The 16005-nt window shown below is 37.4% G+C and overlaps 2 protein-coding genes and 1 pseudogene across 2 annotated transcripts; 1 reads left to right on the forward strand and 2 right to left on the reverse strand.

The window, feature by feature from the left end:
• Window positions 1-661: 661 nt before the first annotated feature.
• Window positions 662-4861, forward strand: LOC111807054 (probable F-box protein At3g61730). The gene is made up of 8 exons (XM_023692623.1): window positions 662-903; window positions 1923-2122; window positions 2216-2260; window positions 2627-2788; window positions 2900-2947; window positions 3387-3557; window positions 4067-4174; window positions 4578-4861. The coding sequence occupies exons 1-8, from the start codon at window positions 662-664 to the stop codon at window positions 4658-4660; spliced, it is 1059 nt and encodes a 352-aa protein (XP_023548391.1). The 3' UTR covers window positions 4661-4861.
• A 257-nt stretch (window positions 4862-5118) lies between these two features.
• On the reverse strand, window positions 5119-8479 carry LOC111807396 (replication stress response regulator SDE2-like). The gene is made up of 3 exons (XM_023693107.1): window positions 7753-8479; window positions 6185-6794; window positions 5119-5495 (listed from the first exon to the last, which is right to left on the reverse strand). The coding sequence occupies exons 1-3, from the start codon at window positions 8415-8417 to the stop codon at window positions 5349-5351; spliced, it is 1422 nt and encodes a 473-aa protein (XP_023548875.1). The 5' UTR covers window positions 8418-8479; the 3' UTR covers window positions 5119-5348.
• A 1960-nt stretch (window positions 8480-10439) lies between these two features.
• LOC111807055 lies at window positions 10440-13772 on the reverse strand (annotated as a pseudogene).
• Between the last annotated feature and the right edge of the window lie 2233 nt (window positions 13773-16005).

The raw sequence follows: 16005 nt of genomic DNA on the forward strand, positions 1-16005 counted from the left end.
AGTATTTTCAATGTCAGCCCAACATGGTGCAGCGAACGAAGACTAATGCTTACGGGAGTGTTAAAAGATCATCGTTAGTCTAATATGGTCACGCCCAACCTAATGGGTAAATGCACATTTTCATGTCATATAAAATTACAAAATAAAACAAAAATATCAATAATGCGGATATAATAATAATAATAAGACATTTTAATTTATTTGAAAAAGGGGAAATGCATAAATGTTGATTTAAATATTCTTATAAATTTCTATTTTATATTTTTTTTATAGAAAATAATGATATAATATAGTCTTTTAATACTTTAATAAATAAATAAATAATATATTATTATATATGGCACAAAACTAACGCATATATATTTATATTAACTTATATTAGATATATAAATATAAATATTAATATTCATCTAGATATATTTATATAAAAGTGGAAAGATGATCATTAATATGAGGGGTAGTTTGGCACATTTACCCTTTTGCACTTACATTTGAAACTGTAATAATATTAATATCAATATAATTAATTTTTAATTTTTAATTTTTTAAAAGAGAAATTTCGTTTCCCGCGCATATAAATACCCAAGTTTGAGAGAGAGAAGAGCCTGTTTGAATCTCAAAGCAACGGAAACGAAATAGGCTCTGCAACTATACAACGTCCATGGGGAAGAAACTTAGCATTGCCTCTGCGCGAGATCGAGTGGTTACGAGATCTCAATCCATTGCCATGGAGCGTGAGAAAATATCATCATCGCCAAATCCAGTTGTTGCTGTAGAGCCGGAAGGAATGGTAAAGCGAATGCGAAGAGATATTAAGCCGATTCATTCTTGCAGCTCTCCTCGTTCCACTTTTCTTACTGCTCATTCTTCTGCTTCATCCTCTGCATCTTCGTCTGCCTGCTGGTTCGTTCTCTTCCTCTTTCTGTCTCCATCCTGATAGACGCTGTTCGTAGGTAATTTCAGTTCTGATACGAGTTTCGCGCGTAGAAATGTGTCTGCCTGTGGAGGTAAATGCCTATGTGTTTTTTAGCATCGTGATAGTGAGGAAATTAAAATTTTATTTTCTAGAAGTGATTTGAATATCTTAGTTCAGAAATTTAAATGTGAAGTTATTTCCCGACTTTTAGACTCTTTGAGCTAGATTGTGAAGTTGCATTAGTTTAGTACTGCCAAGGACTTGGAAGTAGTAAGAAATAAACAATTCGAGTTGTTTCTGTAAGATTCCGAAGCTCAAAGTGAACGTCTGCAGAGTTAAATCTACTCAGCATAAACTTGTTCGTTTTCTCCATCGGGAGAAAACGATGGAGAAGAAACGTTTATTTTTGTGATTTTAGAATTTGCAGACTGAATGTGACAATCGTTGTTGGAAACCACTAGGCGTTGATGAACACTTTCTGGAGCTCTATAAAGTTAATCGTAAGTACAGTTAGTAATATAAGTAGGATGCCAAATCTTCAGTATAGTTTGAAGTGATTTTTTTCACAAGGATCGAAGCAGTTACAGGACTTACATTTTTTACTTTTTTTATCTAAACACTTTCTGGAGCTCTATCTAAAGCTTGTTCAACACTAACATACTTTTTTATCACATAAAGTATTCCGAGTCTCCTAGTTTTCTTATTAACTTCATCTTTTACTTTTCTATGTATTGTTTCTTGGTTCTACTTATAAGATTTCAAACGTGATTGTTCTATCTTTTTACATATTCAATTTTAAACCAGTTATTATTTTCAGTTTTAAGTAATCGGAAGTTCATTTGTTACCATTAGTCTGGCTTAAGTTTGGTAGATCGGGAATAAGATTGATGAATCACGTGAATTAGAAACTGTTTCTATCAGTTTGAATATTTCATCGGAAACAGAGCTAAGGATTAATATGTAATTTAACCTTCCGTATGACAATTTCCGCGAATGAACATGAAAGGTATGACGCGGACGTGTGGACAGAGGTGGCGAAGTTTCTGGATGGAAGATCTTTGATGATGCTTGCGGCGACTAGCCGGTGGTTTTACCGTTTAGTCATGGAAGACAGCATATGGAAGTATGTTTGCCTGCGTGATCTTCAGGTCCCTGCTCCTCAACACACGGCCTTCAAATGGATCAAGCTCTACGTTTCTGCCTTCGGTAAGGATCGGATTCGAGTTCTTTGAGTTATGTATTCCTGCTCTGGTCAATACGTATTGCGTTTGCTTAACTATTCAATGATCTCTGGTCCAGATGGAAGTCACTCTTACATTTTCCGGCAGCAGGAGAAACATCTCGGTGAGTGATTGTGATTCCACTCGACTCCTGTAAGTAATTAGGCGCGGATTGTACTTAAAAGTAAAACTATATGTCAAGGACCTGCTTAGCCACGGGTTCTATCTAATCTTATCATCACATCTTACCTAATAACTAGATATTCAAGCTTTATTCAACCATAACTCAAGTCATTATAGAGGGTGGAGGTAGTATAAACCTACTATCTCGAGATTCCAAGGAATAAACTCCCAAAGCAACTGTACTGCTACTTTCCATCATGTATAAAATAGACATTTAGTGATCCTGATTCCAATATACTAATTGAACTGTAGTTAGCTTCTTTACCACATTGTTTATTATTTATTTATTTATTTTAAATGAAATCAGATTGGATGCGGATTGGGGCTTTTTTCATGGATTCTTCCGTAGTACTCCTATCAGAACGGCTGGGCTCTCAAGTGAAAATTCCAAAACAGGATTCAACGGATAATACATTGGAGTCCGGTTGTTGTGTCTTGCACAATGTTAAAACTGGGATCTGGATAGCCGGTATCAAGCTTGCTAAATGTTTTTATCATTTTCTTTCAATGGTTGTCATAACTTGATACTCTATTAACCTTTTCTTAAGTGAATTATATTCTAAATGGACTAATGTGACAGATCTACAACTTGTTCGTTGTCCCGTTTGCGACCTGAATACATGTGATGGTAGGTATCCCTAGTAACCATTCTGTATCCCACTAAAATGTAGGAACCTCTTTTTATTTCGATTGTTGCAAGATCTTAGCCTGCAGTTGTATCATTTTGGTAATTGGTATGCCATACTGTGTTTAAAAATATTGGGGAATTCATAGGCTTATTTTCTTCCGAATTTCATTGAAAATTAGTTTAATCTTGTTTCCAATACCTTAGGAAAGTGGAAGATACTGGGAGCACATACTCCTAATCAGCTGCTAATCAACCTTAGTTCAGTTTTTTTAGTAAGGGTTTTAACACATCCAAACAAAAATTCATTCTACACGCATCGTCCAGAACCTAACCTGAAAATAGAATTTGTATTTCAAAATTGTAAGCAGTGGATGTATAGCTTCAGAAAGTTATCTACAATTTATTGGCTTTTGCTGATCTTGCTACTACTATTATGTAGGAACAATGCAAACGTTGGATGCCAGGCACATAGAGCTGTTCCTGAACGAAGGTTACCAAGATGGTAGTTGGGAATATCAGATTTTAGGTTCTCATGATATCAGGAAGCCTACAGAGTCAGCTTCAGGGGCCATTTTTGATGTAAAGCATTTGAAAGACTCTTCAACCTCAGGTATAGCACAGTCTTTCTATACTGAAATATTACCGTCTTATTATTATTGCTAGGTGCTTCTGAAAATGATTCCTGTAACATCTTTCCTACTCCTAAGTTTAATTATTTAGGATCTGTCCAGGAAAAGTAATTTTAATATAATACTAGATTACTCGTGAAATTCTTGAATTATTTATCCTTTTTGAAGAAAGTACTGCGCACTGCGCAAATTATATGCCATGGAAGGATGCTTTTTTTCTTTCTTTATCTAAAAATTATACTCGTATAGTGCAACCTGTTTCAGCATTTGCTTAGAAGATACTAAATTTCTATATTTAGGCTACGCCTAATGATTTAACATGTTACAAATACAACACAAGATCTGAGTTCAAATTATTGCAACATCCGTTAAGTTTGTAGACGTTGAATGTTGTTATATGACATACTTCTACGTCCAGAAAATATTGAGTTACTTCAGGAGATTCAATTATGAAAATTTATGGTGAAATTTGTCCCAAATGAATTGACAGGAATATTGGATCTAAAGTCATGGACAGGCAGTCGAACTGATTGGCAGCCAAAGGCAATGATTACTCTCAACGCAGTTGCCGTAAATACCTATTTACAAGACAATGAAGGTAAATCGCCTCCAGTTTTATATGATATTTTAATTGGTGAGAAGTACTTTTCATTGTTTTAAAAGCATTTTCTAGAATTTTCAGTCTTTAGTCGACTCGATAGAAAGACCTTTACAAGTAATTAATTAGCATTATGCTAAATATGCATGTAGAAAAAGTTTTTTACTTCAAAATACTTGAAATAAGTGATTTTACCTCAATCATCTTGGTTAAACATGTAGATCACCGCGAAATGGGTGAGCTTCAATCGAAAGAGAAAAGTACTTTTAATCGATATGAAAAAAATTGTTATTAGCGACATGGAAAGCATTCCTAACTTGTCAATGCCTCCCTTAGTTGGTAACATTGGCGTAGTCTAGTGTTTGATTGAGAATGAGGTGTGATTTTGTAATGACGCATGCAGGAGTTCACGTGAAATACCAGGCCATGAAAGCCGGAGCAAACGGAGAGGTGGTTTCTATCAGAATCTCTCAGCAGCTACTTTAGTTCCTTCTTCAAATGCCCTTCTTTTATTATTCCTTCTTGTAACCCCCTGGAGGTCAACCCCAACCTTTCTCTACTCACTATACTTTGCGCCAAAGAAGTGTAATTCCCCAACAAAACAAATCACCAATTTCTATAAATACTTTTCCAGAGGAAGTGTAACCTTTCGTTAACAAGTTATGTTTAAAAACAGTTCTCTACTTTTTAAAATAGAAGTTTTTGTATGTTAAAAAACTTTGTGAGAAGCTTAAAAAAAATATTTCTTTTTCTTGCATGATTTGTTAAGTTTATTGTTCGTATATAATAATAAATTATCTTTAAAGCATAATTTGATTACGTTTTTATTATTATTATTATTACTATGTCGTCTTTAGTAATTTAAATTATCTTTATTATTATTATTATTAACTTAAATTGATGTTCAAATTTCATTAAAAGAAAAGAAGAAGAAAATCATGCCATTAATATTTACAATTTGATCTTTAGCATAAATAAAAGTTGTATACAAATATTTACAAATTTCCCATTAATAACTCCAATACAAAAAACAAAAAAGGCCATTTTAGCTTATTATAACTATCAAAATTGTTTTCTGTACTGGTAAAAGATTGAAAAGAAAATGCATTAAGATGTCACCCTAATATCGCAACATCTTAAGGCAGAGAAGCTCGTTGAGAATAGTAAAAAGTTGTCACTTTCTGGCGAGGAGCTTCTTTGGAAGCTTGTCCAGAGGGGTAGATTTGAGCAAGAAAAGCCTGGCTGCCCTCTCTTGCAAAGTACCTCCACACTTTAACCCACGTGCTTGCAGTTCTGCCTTCAGCCTTTCCAAACCAACAACCTGGGTTACAACAAAGGGCAATAATATGAGAGCAGGCTTAAACTAATTAGAGTTTCCATCACTTTCTGTTCATGTTTTAACATGAACAAACAATCATGATTAGTTACAAGTCCTTCAGGCTTCTAAACTTGGGGCGTATCTAAGGAAAAGATTATAAGCAAGTATAATTCACGAGGAGGCTCAGTCCCTAAGGGGGGGTGGACACGACAAAGGGGGTGGATTGGAGGGTCTCACATCAATTGGAGAAGGGAATGAGTGCTAGCAAGGACATTGGCCGAAGTGGGGTGAATTGTGAAATCCTACATCGATTGGGAAGGAGAATGACGCATTCTTTACAAGAGTGTGAAAACCTCTCCCTAATAGACGCGTTTTAAAAATCTTGCGGGAAAGCCTAAAGAGGACAATATCTGCTAGTAGTGGACTTGGACTGTTAATCATGAACTTTCTTCGACTGGTTAAGGTCTACTTGGTTAGAACATAAAATTTTGGCCTCTCATGAGATTTTCTGAATTTACCCATGTGTGACGGTAGTGTCGTGTCATACACAAGATTATATTAGCAACAAACAACGAGCAGAAGTTCAGAAATAAAACGATGCAACCTCCTAGAAGAAGAATAAATGAGAAAGAACTTTGATATTAAAGTTATTGTGAATTAAGAAAGATAATCATAGGACTTCTTGAGCGTACCTCCATTTCAGCAGCAGAATTAAAGTCACCAAAATTCAGAGGTGTTTCTGAACTGCTTGTAGTTGCATTTGTTTCCTCATGGTCGCTCAACTTAGACACTGGAGAGCCATTTGGTTCAGGAAGCGTGGACAAATCTTCAATAATTTGACCATTTGGATGTGAAATATGTTGAGGAATAGCAGCTACATTTTCCAAGTTGGCGATTTCAACCTCGTGAGCATCCTGTTTAACAACCTCGTCTTCTTGATGGGCAGAAACAGCAACAGCCTCTGAACAAGATACGATTGTGCCCCGAGTATTCTGATAATTCATTTCAACCACATCAACCTGTTCATGAAAAGCTTTCTCAGTAGAGCTTCCAACTAATTCCAGGGTTTCCTGCATTGCCAAGTCCTTTTCTTCCTCGGAACCACTTTCACATGAGGATCCACCAGAACAAACCCCACGTTTACCGAAGTTAACAGAGTCTGAGCTCCCTTCAGTGTCCTTATTTAAATCGGATTGACAACCAACGTTCAAGACGACAGATTTCTCGCTTTCCCCTTCATTTTCAGTGTCATCCTCGTCCGAATCATCACTGTCACTTTCACCCATTTTCCTCTTCCCCATCCTAGCAAACAAATAATTATTTGCACAAAGCTAAAAAGAAAATGCTCAGTTAATATATAGGGAATAAATACATTTCAATCTCCAGGTTCTAAATAATTCTTCAATAGATGGCTAATAGAAGAAAGTGGTGATGAGTTAACTGTGAGATCCCACGTCGGTTAAGGAGGAGAACAAAACAATCTTTGTAAGGGTGTGGAAACCTCTCCCTAGCAGAAGGATTTTAAAAACCTTAAGGGAGAGGGAAAACCCAAAGAGGACAATATCTACTAGCGGTGGGTTTGGGATGTTACATGTAGATTTAGTAAACGTTTACATGCTCTCAATGTTAAACGGCTGAGATCCCCAAACAAAAGTTTTCTAGGGAAACGTTTTAAAGATCACTCGATTGGGTGGTTACTCAATGGAGGCCGTTTATTCGGGTAAGTTTCAAGGGTCCATATGAGAATTTGATTCCATCTTCTTTAGAGTTCCTAGTGGAGTTTCCAGCCAGATTTTCCCTTGGTGGCTTAATGGTGAAAATGTTCTTTGTTGGTTATATCCATCTTCCACTTCTTAATTGATAGGCTACCTTCTAATAATGACCACTTTCTTTTATTTGTAGCTGTGTTTGAGGTTTGAATATTCATCTAATGCTGATTGTTGAAAGATCTCACTAAGGATTAAACAGAAAAACTCATCAACTTCATAAAAACAAACTTAACATCAAAATACTTCCACATCTTAAAGCTGTAAAATTCATTCTCCTATGGGTTCATCAACATACAAAGCTATCTTTCTAATATAACAGGGTTTCTAGTATCTATGGAATGGTCTCATGGATTGATCATTTGAAGAAGCCACTCCAATACAACAGATAATTTGATCAGAAACATTACTTTTGAAGGTGAAACAGCTGATTTGTAATGCTAATAAACACATAAATTAACACATCAAAGAAGAGGAATGGGTAAGAAACTAACCAGATCTTCAGCTTTTTGGCATCCCCACCATTGGCCATCAAACCACCCTTCCTTTTGCCCTTCATCACCGCATCTCTCACGGATTCCACAACCTCAGCCACACAACGAGCAGATTCCTCCCGATACTTCTCTACGTACTTTTGCGCCGCGGAATCACCCACCCCCTTCTTCCCGACCTTCCCTTTCTTCTTCAGAAACTCCTCAGCCACCGTCTCCAACCTCCTCTCCTCCTCCTCCGCCTTCCACTCCTCCAATCGCTTCTCAGCATTCACATGCCTCAACCTTCTCCCTCTCATATCCCTACACGCATCGAAATTATTTGTCTTCTTCTGCCCTGCTTTCGTCGCCGCCCCACGCAGCAACGATCCGAACCCTCCCTTGCCTCCCACGAGTCGAAGCAGAAGATGAATAGTCGGAAATTTTCCCGAAGGCTCACCGGAACATGATACAACCGAATCATCCTCGATCGGACGGACTCCGGTGACAAGACGCTGGTGATTTGGGGGAATTCCAGTGCTCTGGTAGAGACTGTGCTTGAGGGCATGGCCGTATACAGAAGGGGAATTAAATTTCAAAGCTAGGGTTTTCCCATCTAACAGCCTCACGAAGAGATTGAAAATCTCGACATTTTGACGCCTGGATATGTCGGCACCCGTCGCCTCCATTGACGTAGAGCTTCGAGTTTCGAATTTCAGTTTTCCATTTAAGCCGTCGCTTCGAGTTTCGATATCATTATCTCTCATCCATAATAAGACATACAATATATTTTCTTTTACAAAATTGAAATTTTGGGTTTAAATATAATTATTTATTATTTAATTTCTTAAAATAAAATGTTTTATTAAATAACATATACAAATAAAATTGATTTATATTTTTCTAATACAAATTTTAATTTAATTTTGTTAGTTGATGTAATTTATCTTAATTATTTATTATTTCTAATATTAACTAAATCATTAAATATAGAATAAACTAGGAATAAAAAAAATGAAATTTGTTATGGAATATTATTTAGTTAAAAATACTTTTCAAGTTTGCTATAAATACATGGCTTTACATAGCTTCACGATCTTCACATTTAAAAATTTGTAACATTTAATTAACCACAGTATAGATATAACCTAAAGTAAATATATATAAATATAACCTAAAGTAAATAAAATAAAACTCTAAATTATAATCCACCCAAAATTTATAACAATCAAACTTGATTCTTCATTGGCATGCATTGAAACATCTTTTTGATAATTTTGACAACAATTTCTTCGTATCTTCCTTAAATTTATATTGCATGATTGATGTTTGGGTTCATATAAATTTTTCTCATATTTTAGGTTGACAATATAATTCTTAATAAAATCAAACAAAGATCTAATGTTTCTGCTATGTAAATGAACCATTCATTTTGTTCGTGAAGACTATTGCCACACATCAACGTGGGCCCCTCCAACATGCTTTGTTCTTGATCATATACTTCCTAGAAAAATTCTCTAAAACACGTCTCTTCTCCTTGCTCGGATAAATAATTCCATTAGACCCACCATTTTCATCATCCCAAATTCTCCCATCAATTTGGAGAATAAGAAGAAGAAATAAAGGAGAAGAAGAGAAAGAGATTCAAATCACTTACTGTCAACTTCAAAACCAAACTTCAGCGAGTAGGATTAAACGAACATCAACTTAGAAATTTTAGTGACTTATGCTTAAGCTAACTAAGTAAGTAGTTTTGTTGTTGGAATGTTTTCGGGCTTGATTGGATGATTTGTGTGATGTATGAATGACATGTACCTTGTGGTCCACTTACATGTCATTTTCTATTGTTATGATATGTTATGCTATGACTATGTGATGTTTATTATGAGTATCTGATGATACGAATATAATGTGATTAATGTATTTTCAGTATGTTATGGCAGGTATGTTATAATACCATATTCATGTTATGCCTATGAGATATCATGGAGTAAGGTATGATAATAGTGAAAATGATACCATGCATGTCTCCTATAAAAGTTATGTTATGAAAAGAATGAAAGTATGATATGCATCATAATCATGTACTATGTTTTTGAACTATGGGACTTTATGCATGTTGTATGTCACGAGCATGGGATATTTTTCTAGTATGTTTTGTACGGACGCGTACACCATGGTATGATACACACTTGATTTCCGACAACGTGGGCGTGCGCTAGTCCTAGTCAAGCCTAAGGGGTACGCAAGCCCGCCTAGTGGATTCATGTCTGCATGTATGAACCATGTGTAGAGAAGTACTACACATCCAACCCTCTCCAAAAGAGAAAATAGAGCTTAAGGAACAATCACGAAAAGATAGGTCTTACCATGAATGCATCTGATTGCATTTTCTAATCTCAATAGTGGGACTACTTCCTGAGTATTTTTAAATACTAATTTTTCACGTAAATGTAAGATATCCATGCAAGGAAGAGGACGTTACACTATCTATTTATTACTATTTTTCAAATTTTACATAAATTTGTGAGCGTGTAAGTCCATGACACTGTTATAGTAAATTATTTTAAATGAGTTTCCACAAAGCAGTTTCCACACTTTGTAGTTAAGACATGCATGTAGTGACGACATTATTTTTTAATAGAAAAGTAGGGTCGTTCCATATGGTCTTAGTTCATTCACGTAACCCTCGTTTGGTTTGCTAGAGGAATTCCAAGCAGGCACATAATTCCCTAAAACCTGCCTTGACTAACTTTATGACACAAACCCCCAAAAAATTATATTAATAAAAGCTAAAAAGGTAACACAATCAACATTTTGGAGCTTTGGATTCCCATAAAGTCCAAAACAAACCAACTGATACTCCCTTTGCTTCTTGACCAATTCACTGTTAACGAGCGTGGCATAGGATGCTCTCCGCTTCCCAGACACGATCGTCTCATTGCAGTCCGAACGAAAGACGGGAACCCAAAGCCTTCTTTCGGTTCCCCGTCTTTCGTCGAATACATGAATCAATCAAATTCTTCACCTATTATAACAAACTACTTACAGACTCCAAACATATATAATGTTGTTAGACATGGATATGATGTTACTGATGCAACTTTGTACCGTCTCTGGAACGCTTGTTACCGAGTTAAACGGACGACTTGACCGTGCTGGAACATGAATGTCGTTTTCCCATCCTTCTTATCGAATCACACAACTTACAAACTTGCCATTGTTCTTGAGTGTTCCCTCGACGTGTTTTTCAAGCTTTGTCTAAGCGGTTAACTCGAAGACTTCGGATCAGAAGCTAATGCAGAAGAAGCTTGTGAAGGTCCAGATCCGACCGCCCATGTCGGTGTTGCTGTTGTACCTGTTACAATTTGCACATAAATCTCCAGACCACTTTCAAAACCAACATGTCCCAAACAAGTGACATTCTTTAGATAACAATTCCCAACATCAATGACACAATAATGGATTAGATTACAAGCATTTGTAGTTCATTTAGCACCTGTTCTTGTTGCGTTCGAGCCAGGAAGCGATAGGATATCGGTCAAACCGTGCTGCTGATGAAGATACGGGTACTGCATTAGGTGTGGATGCTGAATTCCAAACGCGTACCCCTGGCTACTTTGAGCATAATATGGATAGAGATTTTGAAACATTCTAGCCTGTTCTGAAATCCCATTTGCAGAGTAATAAGGTGAAAATTGTTGGCCCCTGTAAGCACCATCATAGTTCTGCATTGAAAACACAACGCCCAGACCAAAATCAATGCCAACAAGATCACAAACACAAACATATAAACATAGATTCCTACCAATGGATGGATTATGTCTTGTGAATATCCAGCAAACCTGAAATGACAGTTTTAATCAAGAACAGGAAAATGGTAAAATTGGGTTTTGTTGATATCATTTATAGTTCTTGTTTCAACCTTACCCATATCCTGAAAGAGGTATGAGTATTGAGCAGTGGGCTGATGGATATAAGATGATGAAGGGATATGATATGTGTGAATGTTTGATTAATCCACCACACCTAAATGGTGTGAAAGTTATCTTATTTATAATCAAATAAATTACAATGATATGGAAATAGTAATAAATGGAAATAACAATAAATGGAAAGATATCTATGGTAATAAGGCAAATATCTAATATTTGCCTTATAATAAAATATCAAATATAATATATATGGTAAACTATAATTTATTACTAAATATCCTTAACACCCCACCGCAAGCTGAACGTCGGATTTGAACGAACGTGAAGCTTGAATCTGAAAAATTCAAAGAGGTTGAGAAACACTTTTCGTGAAGATGTCAACAACCTGGTTCAGAGGAGGCGTAAAGAAACACTTTCTTGGCCATCGAAAATTGCAGAGGGATCGCCGCTCAGCGGCGATGCTGCCTTGGCTTCGACGAGAATATGTCTAACCCATAAACAGGGATTGTCGCTTAGCGACGATGCTACCTTGGCTCTGGTGAGAATATGTCTAACCCCAAGAAGTAGAAGGGGAAACCTAGAGCAAGGGACAAAGACAATGTTGAAGCCGGAAGAGTCGCCACATTGGGCGAAGGAGCCAATTTTGGCAAAAAGGGCAGCCGGAAGAGTCGCCACATTGGGGCGAAGGAGCCAATTTTGGCGAGAAGGGCGGCAGCAACTTGGTTGGCGAAGATGCCAGTGCGGCGCCTAGATTCCAAAGGTGAATCTCTGCAAAAGGTCGATAGGCTTATCGAGATTCTGTATATTTCCGAAAGAAATGCTGATGAAGATCCTAAGATTAGGGTTTCTGTGAAGGATGAAGGATAAAGGAAAAATTGAGAAGAGAATGAAAGAGACTATGTTTGGAAAAGGTAAGGTTGTATGTACAGAGTATGGTGAAGGATGATTTGGAGGTCAATAGGGTGGAGCCGAAGAGTAATTAATCAGCTCCGCCTGCAGTAGCCATGAAGACTGCTCCTGCAGTGTCAAAGCCAGCAGGGGTGGTGGAGAAGAACAGTAGAAGATTTCAAAAGCCATTGAAAAGAAAGGATCCGGGTTTGTTAAACCGAAAGGGCTCTGATACCATGTGAATGTTTGATTAATCCACCACACCTAAATGGTGTGAAAGTTATCTTATTTATAATCAAATAAATTACAAGGATATGGAAATAGTAATAAATGGAAATAACAATAAAATAAATGGAAAGATATCTAATATTTGCCTTATAATAAAATATCATTATAATAAAATATCAAATATAATATATATGGTAAACTATAATTTATTACTAAATATCCTTAAGAATATGCAACGGTTCCAGCAACACCTGGAAATTTGTTCAACATTTTTGGATTTGACATGATTCTCACCAAAAGAAATGGAGATTCAGATTGCATGTGGGAATTTTTATGATCCATTGGAACGATCAAAGCATTTCTTGAAAAAGAAGGTAAAGATCAAAGAAATGAGAACCAACCATGTTGAGAAGCGAGATTGCAATTAGCCGTTCTACCATCGATAACAGGGGAAGGGTTTTGAGAAGCTCTAATGGCAGAATCAGGATCCTTACATGTGACCTAAAAACAAAATCAATCAAATGAAATGAAATCAAATCTGCATTATTCCAAGAACGAGAAGGGGGAATGGGGACTTACAAAGCCATAACCCTTGGATCTGCCAGTGGTTTTATCAGTAATAACAACAGCTTCCAAAATTTCACCAAATTGTTCAAAATACCTTTTCAAGGTATGTCTCTGAGTGTCCCAAGCCAACCCTCCAACGAAGATTTTGGTGAAAGTGGTGTCATTATATTGGCCCCAAAGGCCAACGCTGCTGCTGCTGCCGCCGCCGCCATTGTTATGAAATTGCCTGTGTTGTTGAGACATAAGGCACAGAAATATGCCCCTCCCAATAAGCACCAAATTAAACGAAGAGAAATCTACGCCCCTTTGTGTTTGTTCTGTGTGAGATGGAATGTATTTTATACAGACAAATTGGACGTTATAACAATCTGAAGACAATATGATATCGATGAAGAACAGAGAGAGACATGCTAGTGGGCTCCCACGCTCGACGACAGAGCCTCTACGGAGATTTTTGCTAATACTCAAAATGGAATATTTAACTCTTTCACTTTTATATTTGCTGGATTGGTCTCCCATGGCCTTTGCTTCCTTGTATTCAAAACTAATCTCTTTTTCTATCTCCTAAGTTTGTTGAGTTGGTAATCAATAGTTTACACCGTTTATCTAACCTATTCCTAATACAACGTCTCATTCAACATCATTTTGGTTCTCAATTAACATAACCCTCATGTCTTTACGTCATCTCAAGTCATGGGACATTGGCAGCTATTGTAGCTTACTTGGTCATGCCATCGAGAATGGGTGTATGTGTCGTTCATAATCTTAAAACATCCCAAACGTTCATCCTTCCAGGTTCAATTGAGACATTGGCCCTCCTGTATCTATGTCGTGTCATTTACAGATACTATATTGGATAACGGGTGCAAAATTCAACCTTTGACACTTGGGCTAGGGGGCAATACCGGCCCACCTGTGTTGTCCGGTACTATCCTTGAAAGACATATTTTAAAGGAAGACACCTGAGAAACTCATCCTGGAACGCTCGCCCTCACTATGACATACACATGTGACACAGAGTAGCTCGCTTAGGTCACCAGGGCTAGGGGGTGGAGAGCCGAACCATGCCTCCCTCTATAGTGCATTATCACAAGTACTTGAGGAACCTGTATGATAGTTATCTTCGCCACTAGACTAAATGTTTCATCATAGTCTAGTCCATATTCTTGAGAGAACCCTCGAGCTATATGTTGAGTCTTGTATCTTCTGGTCTTGGTACTAGTTCCCATGATTTTGCTCTAGGGCTATAATTTCTTCCTCCCTCGCTTTCTGCCCATCTGAGTTTTGTGATGCTTCTCATATGTCTCCGGCTCAGCTCATTAATTTCATCTTCTACTGCATTGACATACTCTAGATTTGGCTTTAAGATTATTTCTGACCATCTGAGTTGTTGAGGTGTCATTTCATTTTCACTAGGTTCGCTTAGTTGAGTCATTTCTTGCTCACCATCATTAGTGTTACTCGGATCTCCAGGCACATCAGCACTTAAGCAAATGTGTACAATTTGCTCCCCCATCTTCTGTGGAAGAATCTCTTTAGTTTGCTCTCCCGTGTTTTGTAGAAGAATTTTTTCAACGTTGTCTAAGTCTTGTAATACTTCATCCTCTGAGGGCCACCCCGCTTCCGTTGCACCACTTTGATTATCAGTCATGTGGTTTGAGCATCCTGAATCAATGATCCAGTCATCCACGTAATCGATATACTCTCCCATCATCGCCATGAGCGCTAGCTCGTCTTCTTCTTTGAAGACAACATCACAAACGTGTCCAGTTGTTGTTGTTGAGTTTCTTGATTCCTCCAACGAGTTGGAGTACATCATGCATGTTGCCCACAACAATTTGGAAATCACCCATCGTGTTGACTATACCTCAGTAATACCAACCTAAAATCACCCATCGTGACCCATCATGTTGAGTATACTTCAGTAATACCAAACAAGCTCCTAAGAATTCTAAGAGATCAAATAACGTACACTACTCTGATACCAGATTGTTGAACACAACTCTTAGTTAGATGAACACGACTCTCCACAATGATATGATATTGTCCACTTTGAGCATAAGCTCTCATGGCTTTGCTTTGAGCTTCACCAAAAGGCCTCATACCAATACTACTCCTCACTTATAAACCCACGATCTTCCACTAAACTAACTAATGTGGGGCTCACTCCCAATAATCCTCAACAATAAGAGCTTGGCTTCGAGTTCTATTAGCCAAATCTGAGTACTTAGATCGAGGTGGAAATACTTACTTGGTCTTGAGCCTCATTTTGTTGGGTCGCCCAAAAGAACTCGTCTTTTGGCAGCTTAATTTTGATTAATCTGCACGTGAGGCATCATGTGGTCAACCTCTGGGGTCCAAGATGGAGCTTCCCAATAGGACCCTCAAGGGAGAGCTCGTCCCTAGCCCGTCCTTTACCTTTGCAAGAGTCTCTTGGCAACATTTGGTTCTCTAAGCCAACAATTTTAGCCAGGCACCACCAACCATCCTACCTTTCTTTCCAACCTTGTCGCCTTGTTTGCAGATGGTAGGCTTCAAAGGGACCAGGTTGCTCATTCAAGTAGCTCATCTACTGGCCCCCTTGCTCTCCACGTGGAGATCATTGGTTCGACACCTTTTTCAAATCAGCTAAGATAATGACTTCTACCAAAAACTTGCA

This window comes from Cucurbita pepo, chromosome LG12, assembly GCF_002806865.2.
Source record: "Cucurbita pepo subsp. pepo cultivar mu-cu-16 chromosome LG12, ASM280686v2, whole genome shotgun sequence".
NCBI lineage: Eukaryota > Viridiplantae > Streptophyta > Magnoliopsida > Cucurbitales > Cucurbitaceae > Cucurbita > Cucurbita pepo.